This window comes from Epinephelus lanceolatus, chromosome 23 (genome assembly GCF_041903045.1).
Source record: "Epinephelus lanceolatus isolate andai-2023 chromosome 23, ASM4190304v1, whole genome shotgun sequence".
Classification (NCBI taxonomy): Eukaryota; Metazoa; Chordata; class Actinopteri; order Perciformes; family Serranidae; genus Epinephelus; species Epinephelus lanceolatus.
This window is the reverse complement of record NC_135756.1, coordinates 758,854-767,500: the sequence shown is the minus strand read 5'-3', so window position 1 is coordinate 767,500 and position 8,647 is coordinate 758,854. Positions and strand designations below refer to the sequence as shown.

General features: G+C 45.4%; 1 protein-coding gene and 1 long non-coding RNA gene across 2 annotated transcripts in view; both read left to right on the top strand.

Annotated features, from left to right (window-relative positions):
• Positions 1-7,829, top strand: part of LOC144461786 (uncharacterized) — a 213,663-nt gene extending 205,834 nt beyond the window's left edge. The window contains exon 2 of the long non-coding RNA XR_013490419.1: positions 6,756-7,829. This is a non-coding gene — a long non-coding RNA (uncharacterized LOC144461786). The remainder of the gene's footprint in view (positions 1-6,755) is intronic.
• Positions 1-7,829, top strand: part of LOC117249108 (zinc finger protein RFP-like) — a 15,399-nt gene extending 7,570 nt beyond the window's left edge. The window contains exon 2 of the mRNA XM_078165347.1: positions 572-7,829. Coding sequence (XP_078021473.1) covers positions 581-2,035 — 1,455 coding nt within the window. The 5' untranslated portion in view covers positions 572-580 and the 3' untranslated portion in view covers positions 2,036-7,829. The remainder of the gene's footprint in view (positions 1-571) is intronic.
• Positions 7,830-8,647: the final 818 nt, after the last annotated feature.

Here is an 8,647-nt window from a genome sequence, read left to right as displayed (position 1 = left end):
TGGTTACACGTAACCACGTATGTGTGTCGGCTAAACGCAACCACGTATGTGTGTTGGCTGAACATAACCGTGTGTGTGTGTGTGTCTGTCTGTCTGTGTGTGTGTGTTGGCTAAACATAACCACGTGTGTGTGTTGGCTAAACATAACCACGTGTGTGTGTGTGTGTGTGTGTGTGTGTGTGTGTGTGTTGGCTAAACGTAACCACGTGTGTGTGTTGTTACAGTCTCTTTATTTTGAAACAGACTGTAAATAAATGTTAACTTTCCTGTGAAAACGAAGTGTATCGTAAAAGAAGAGAAGTTGACACGGCGTCCCAGAACGTCAACAACCAACACACCCAGGGTACCTTGGATGTCATATGTGGACGTGGAATGTCCATGACCAAACGTGGACATGTGACGAGGTCACAGTGAGGATGGATAGTTTTTAACCGTTAAAACATTTATACATGTTCTAGAAGACACCCAAAATACAGCATGAATCTGAAAATGAGCATAATGGTTTCTTTTAAACAAATAATCAAAACATACGAAATAACATTTTTGTCGTTTTCTGACTTTTTGTCCTCAGAGTGTTGATATGTCTGCTGCCAGCTGTCTGCTGACTGAAGATCAGTTTCTGTGCTCCATCTGTCTGGATGTGTTCACTGATCCAGTCACCACACCATGTGGACACAACTTCTGTAAAACCTGCATCACTGAACACTGGAGTACTAATGTCCCCTATCGGTGCCCAAATTGTAAAGAGCTTTTCTACACCAGACCTGAGCTGCGGGTCAACACTTTCATCTCTGAGATGGCTGCTCAGTTCAGACAATTAGCTCAACAGAAAGCCAGCAGCAGCAGCTCAGAGCAACAAGTTTCCAAACCAGGAGAAGTTCCCTGTGACGTCTGCAATGGAACCAAACTGAAGGCCCTGAAGTCCTGCCTGGTGTGTCTGGAATCCTACTGTGAGACTCACCTGGAGCCACATCTGACAGTGTCAGGTCTGAAAAGACATCAGCTAACAGATCCTGTGGAGAACCTGGAAGGCAGGATGTGTACGATACACGATAAACCTCTGGAGCTCTTCTGCAAGACCGACCAGATCTGTGTGTGCATGCTCTGCACCTATTCAGACCACAAGACACATGATGTTGTTCCTCTGAAAGAAGAATATGAAGGAAAGAAGGCCGAGCTGGGGAAGACGCAGGCTGAAATTCAGCAGATGATTCAGAAGAGACGACTGAAGGTTGAGGAGATCAAACACTCAGTGGAGCTCAGTGAGGAAGATGCAGACAGAGAGATAGCAGATGGTGTTCAGGTCTTCACCGCTCTGAAGGAGTCTGTTGAAAGAAGCCAGGCCGAGCTCATCGACACGATCAAAGAGAAGCAGAGAAAGACAGAAGAACAGGCTGAAGGCTTCATCGAAGAGCTGGAACAGGAAATCTCTGAGCTGAAGAAGAGGAGCACTGAGGTGGAGCAGCTCTCATGCTCTGAAGATCACCTCCACCTCCTCCAAAGCTTCACATCCGTGAACGCTGCTCCATCCACCAGGGACTGGACAAAAATCAGCATCCGTCCACCTTCATATGAGGGGACTGTGGTGACAGCTGTGACTCAGCTGGAGGAGATGCTTAGTAAACAGATGAAGAAGCTGTTTGAGGCCGTGTTGAAGCGGATCCAGCAGTATGCAGTGGACGTGACACTCAATCCTAAAACAGCATATCCTGAACGCATCCTGTCTGATGATGGAAAACAAGTTAAACATGGTGACATAAGCAAGAATCTCCCAGACAATCCAGAAAGATTTTCTACTTGTACTTGTGTTTTGGGAAAGCAGAGTTTCTCTTCAGGAAGATTTTATTTCGAGGTTCAGGTTAAAGGGAAGACTGACTGGGATTTAGGAGTGGTCAGAGAGTCAATCAACAGAAAGGGACAAATCAATCTGTGCCCTAAGGATGGTTACTGGACGATATGGTTAAGGAATAATAATAAGTACAAAGCTCTTGCTGGCCCTGGAGTCCATCTCTCTCCGAAGTCTCGGCCTGATTAGGTGGGGGTGTTCCTGGATTATGAGGACGGTCTGGTCTCCTTTCATGATGTTGACACTGCAGCTGTTCTCTACTCCTTCAATGGCTGCTCCTTCACTGAGAAACTCTACCCATACATTGGTCCATTTTTTAATATTGATGGTAAAAACTCTGCCCCTCTGGTTATGTCTCCCGTCTTCAACATGTAGGAGAAGTTTGTCCAGATAGATTTCATCTTAACCCAAACCTTACTTTATCCATGAAATCTCTTTCTGGAAGAAAGCTCTTCAGGCAAACTCATCTCAACAGCTTCAATCACACTGAGTAGAACAACACTTCAATTTTCTACAGAAAGATTTACAATCATTGAATATAATAGATGTATATTATTGATGATATATTATTAAATCTTATTTATCTGATCGTTTTCAGTTTGTTGACGTTCATAATGAATCATCCTTACGTACTAAAGTTTGTTTTGGAGTTCTGCAAGGTTCTGTGCTCGGACCAATCCTATTCACTCTATATATGCTTCCTTTAGGTAACATCATTAGAAATCACTCTATAAATTTCCATTGTTATGCGGATGATACTCAGTTGTATTTATCGATGAAGCCAGAAGAAAGTAATCAATTAACTAAACTCCATAACTGCCTTAAAGACATAAAAACCTGGATGAGCACCAATTTCCTGATGTTAAATTCAGACAAAACTGAAGTTATTGTTCTTGGCCCCAAACAACTCAGAGACTCTTTATCTGATGACATAGTTTCTCTAGATGGCATTGCTCTGGCCTCTAGCACTACCGTAAGAAACCTTGGAGTAATATTTGATCAAGATTTGTCTTTTAATTCTCATTTAAAACAAACCTCACGGACTGCATTTTTTCATCTGCGTAATATTGTGAAAATTAGGCCTATCCTGACCCGAAAAGATGCAGAAAAATTGGTCCACGCTTTTGTTACCTCAAGGCTGGATTACTGTAACTCTCTATTATCAGGTAGCTCTAGTAAGTCCTTAAAAACTCTCCAGCTAATTCAGAATGCAGCAGCACGTGTACTAACAGGAACTAAGAAATGAGATCTTATTTCTCCTGTTTTAGCTTCTCTGCACTGGCTCCCTGTAAAATCCAGAATTGAATTTAAAATCCTACTGTTAACTTATAAAGCTCTAAATGGTCAAGCTCCGTCATATCTTAGAGAGCTCATAGTGCCATATTATCCCACCAGAACACTGCGCTCTGAGAACGCAGGGTTACTCGTGGTCCCTAAAGTCTCCAAAAGTAGATCAGGAGCCAGAGCCTTCAGCTATCAGGCTCCTCTCCTGTGGAATCATCTTCCTGTTACGGTCCGGGAGGCAGACACCGTCTCCACATTTAAGACTAGACTTAAGACTTTCCTCTTTGATAAAGCTTATAGTTAGGGCTGGCTCAGGCTTGCCCTGTACCAGCCCCTAGTTAGGCTGACTTAGGCCTAGTCTGCCGGAGGACCCCCCTATAATACACCGGGCACCTTCTCTCTCTCTCTCTCTCTCTCTCTCTCTCTCCTTCTCTCTCTCTCTCTCGTATTCTATTACTGCATCTTGCTAACTCGGCCATTCTGGATGTCACTAACTCGGCTTCTTCTCCGGAGCCTTTGTGCTCCACTGTCTCTCAGATTAACTCATATCACAGCGGTGCCTGGACAGCGTGACGTGTGTGGTTGTGCTGCTGCCGTGGTCCTGCCAGATGCCTCCTGCTGCTGCTGCTGTTACAATAGCCAGTATTATAATTATAATATTATTACTTTCTCCTTTTGGATCCAACCGGAGCACCGAGCCCTGGTTTGTTATTCAGGTTAAAGTGGGAAGAAGCAGCGGGTTTATCGGGCAGCTGAGTGAAGTGGAGCCTGCGGAGGAAACACCGGGACCGTCTGGATGTAATAGTCCGTGGAGGTGCTGCGGTGCTCGGCTGCACAGATAGGAAACCCCTCGGCTGACAGGATGTACCACTCTCTCACTCCGCTCTCTCTCACGCAGGCGCAGAATGTACGTGCTACTTGGCCGTCGGATGTAGTCCGTGTAGTGTGTTCAAATGCAACTGACACAGGGCAACGTGAGGCGACGTAGGCGATGCAACAGTTGGCTTTCGTCGCTGCTAGTTCTTTGATGTCGGCTTGGTGTGTCTGCACTTTTAGACTCACACTGCTGTATCTGATCAGTCAGGACGTGTCCCTCCTTCAGTGTTTGTGCAGGAAGTGGTTCATACACGAGACAATAAGAGCTCAGCTTCTCCTCCTCCTCCTCCTCCTCTGTCCTCCAGGACCACTAATTCACCATATTTCTAGATGAAGTCAGGCTGACAGAAGAAGAAGAGGATGATGATGATGTAATGTCAGACAGGTGATGGATGGAGGGAATAACAGTGAGCCTGTCAGTCCCGCAGGAAGAGCGGCTGAAGAATGACTGACATTAGCATCTCTAGTGCTGTTTACTGCTTTTATCAAGCAGCTCTCCTCCTCCTCTTCTTCTTCTTCTTCTTCTGAAGCAGGTTGTTTAGTCTCCACCACCCTGTAGTTGATGTGTGGTTATGCTGAGGTACGATAAGCACTCGGTTTGGGTGAGAAAAAGATCATGTTTCAGCCTAAGTCAGGTTAAGGTGCCACAGTCTCAGCTGGAAATGTTGTATTGTTTTATTCCTGCTTAAGAAAGAGACGTGTCCCCAACAAATACAGACGTTTGGTGGCTGAAAAGTTTTATTGTTTTGGTTTGAAATACACTTTTACAGGCGAAATCCCTGCTGGACAATAAGCCACAGGTCATTAGAAATACCCACAGTTGGTGGCTGAAAAACAGTTGGTAAAAAAAGCGATGACAGAGCAGGAGGTGAAGCTGAGGAGCAGGAGGTGACACTGCAGGTCAGTTTTGCCTCTTTCTGTTTTTCAGAAGACGTTCTAGTCCCCAGGCGTCGGCACAATATGTCCTCCTCCTGCTCCTCCTCCTCCTCCTCCTCCTGCTCCTCCTCCTCCTCCTCCTCATCCTCCTCCTCCTCCTGTTCCTCCTCCTCCTCCTGCTTCTCCTGCGTCTTCAGATGTTGTTGTGTACTTTAACAACAGGAGAGGGTCAGAGGTCACAGATGAGTTCAGACCTTCAGTCTGAGGTTCAGACAGACAATAACAGTGATGACTCTGAGCGGAGACACTGACCTGAAACAGAAACAGTCACCTGTTGTCTTCACACCTGTGTCGACCCGTCTGTCCTCTGCACACTGAAAATAGACTCATATATACTGAAACACATCTCCACACACACATGCACTGAAGGACTTGGACTAGATCCTGAAGACCTGAGTATAAATCCTCTTTTTGTCGTCTCTGTGACAGTCCCATGTTCAGGATGAGACACACACACATGGTTACGTTTAGCCGACACACACACGTGGTTACGTTTAGCCAACACACACACGTGGTCACGTTTAGCCTACACACACACACAGGTAGTTACGTTTAGCCAACACACACACGTGGTTACGTTTAGCCAACACACACACACGTGGTTACGTTTAGCCAACACACACACGTGGTTACGTTTAGCCAACACACACACACGTGGTTACATTTAGCTGACACACACACACACACGTGGTTACGTTTAGCCGACACACACACACGTGGTTAAGTTTAGCCAACACACACATATACGTGGTTACATTTAGCCAACACACACACACGTGGTTACGTTTAGCCGACACACACACACGTGGTTACATTTAGCTGACACACACACATGGTTACGTTTAGCCGACACACACACACACATGTGGTTACGTTTAGCCAACACACACACACGTGGTTACATTTAGCTGACACACACACATGGTTATGTTTAGCCGACACACACACACACGTGGTTACGTTTAGCCAACACACACACACATGGTTACGTTTAGCCAACACACACACGTGGTCACGTTTAGCCTACACACACACACAGGTAGTTACGTTTAGCCAACACACACACGTGGTTACGTTTAGCCAACACACACACGTGGTCACGTTTAGCCTACACACACACACAGGTAGTTACGTTTAGCCAACACACACACGTGGTTACGTTTAGCCAACACACACACACGTGTTTACGTTTAGCCAACACACACACGTGGTTACGTTTAGCCAACACACACACACGTGGTTACATTTAGCTGACACACACACACACGTGGTTACGTTTAGCCAACACACACACATACGTGGTTACATTTAGCCAACACACACACACGTGGTTACGTTTAGCCGACACACACACACGTGGTTACATTTAGCTGACACACACACATGGTTACGTTTAGCCGACACACACACACACATGTGGTTACGTTTAGCCAACACACACACACGTGGTTACATTTAGCTGACACACACACATGGTTACGTTTAGCCGACACACACACACACGTGGTTACGTTTAGCCAACACACACACACATGGTTACGTTTAGCCGACACACACACACACACGTGGTTACGTTTAGCCAACACACACACATGTGGTTATGTTTAGCCGACACACACACATGGTTACGTTTAGCCAACACACACACACGTGGTTACGTTTAGCCAACACACACACACACACGTGGTTACGTTTAGCCGACACACACACGTGGTTACGTTTAGCCAACACACACACACGGTTACGTTTAGCCAACACACACACACGTGGTTACGTTTAGCCAACACACACACACACACGTGGTTACGTTTAGCCAACACACACACATGTGGTTACGTTTAGCCAACACACACACACGGTTACGTTTAGCCAACACACACACATTACACGTTACTTTTTGGGCAACAACAGCACGTGTTGTGATGGACTCGTCTCAGGGACTTGTCTCTGACCAGGAGGACTCGGTCTCGTCCTCTCAGACAGAGTGTATAAATCATCAAAGTGCAGAGTCAGCTGAGCTGCGACTCGAACAGACAAATCCATTTCCTGTCACTTTAATCTCTTCTCTGTCTAATTGTGTCCCACTTTGGTTTCTGGCTGTAATATTTTACATCACTGACTTTTAATTGGATCCATTTCGTCTTCCGTCTCTGTGAAACTCATCTTAATTATGTTGAAGGATTCAGGTTCAGTCGAGCTTCACAAACTGATCTGAGCTCTGCTCCGCTCGCCGCCTCCTCTTTAATATGAGACCATCATTTACAGTGACGATCGCTGAAGGCAGCATCCAGGAGATACTCTGATTCCATTTAGAGATTAATCTGATCATGTCTGTGTGTGTCAGGACCGTTAGCTTAGCTTAGCATAAACACTGGCAGCAAGAGGAAACAGCTAGGCAAAGATAGCAGCCCAGCACCAGGAGGAAATGTTGGCATCGTATATTTCTGCAAACTGCAGATACGTTACAATTGTTTCACACAAATCATTTCAATCATGGTGGATGGTGGGATGCCTTGGAGAGACGCCTGCAGACACTGCTCAACACAAGCAGGCAACAAAAGTAGTGATGATTTAGAGTCATTGCTGTTTTTCTAGCTGGAACAGGGCCATGAAAAAATATTGTGTTTTATAGAGACGTCACTGAATTTCCAGCGTCTTGTTAACTACCAAACATGGAGGTTTTTCAGTGATGTGTCGCTGTGTTTCAGCGGGACTTGAGCCACCAAAACCTGCTGTTTTTTTTGACTTTTGACCTGTTTGAACCAAATCCAGGTGGTTTTTGTGTCTCAATAAAACCACATGTTAACCATGATTGTTGAGCTCTTGGTCTATTAGACCTTTATCAGAGTGTACAGATCTAACCAACAATAAAGTGAAACTGCACAGATGTCAGTGTGTTGAAATCTTTTCTATCAGTTTGGACTTGTTGATGTTTCAGCACCTTGCCAAGGCTAATCTCAGTGAGGTGGTGGTCGTCCTGCAGCCTCAGTGTTGTTGAAAGTTACAGTGACTCTGCTGTATAACATACAAATGTGACGTATCTGTTCTTTGCAGACACACACACACACACACACACACAGACCATTATATTTATTGTGCTGACTTGGTGGCAGACACATTGACCACCCCTCTGACATTCATGAACATGTGTTTACTGATGTAAAGACAAAAGTCTGTAGTTTAAAGAGGAGCCTTCAGAGCTCATGCTGGAGCTCATTTCCTCTGGTTTGATGATCAATAATGTGATTTTCAGGCACAGATTCCAAACATCTCCTCTTTTGTTGTGTGTTTTATACGTGTGTTTTAAACTGTTGGACTTTAGTTTGTGATGTTTGTCACAACTTCCTGACTTTTAGAGACAAAACTTTGTCCTTAACAGGGAGACAATCATCAGCTGCAGCTGTGTTGACTGACGTCAACTCAACCCAGCCAGCTGACGTGTTTCAGGTGGGACTCTGTTTTGTGTCTCTGCAGACCTGCTGGAGCGTAATCAGCAGCATCAGACACACCTGGGCAGGTGAGCCTCCTGCATATAAGCCAGAGCAGCCACCAGTCTGTGGCAGATCTCCTCATGTCACACATGTCAGTGTGCTGGCTTTTTGGTCCTTCTTTGTTTTAGCAGCGTCACATCCAAACACTCCTCTGCCCTGCTGACTTTACACAGTCCTTCCGTCTCTTTTGTTTTGGTTGCTTCTTGATTAATTC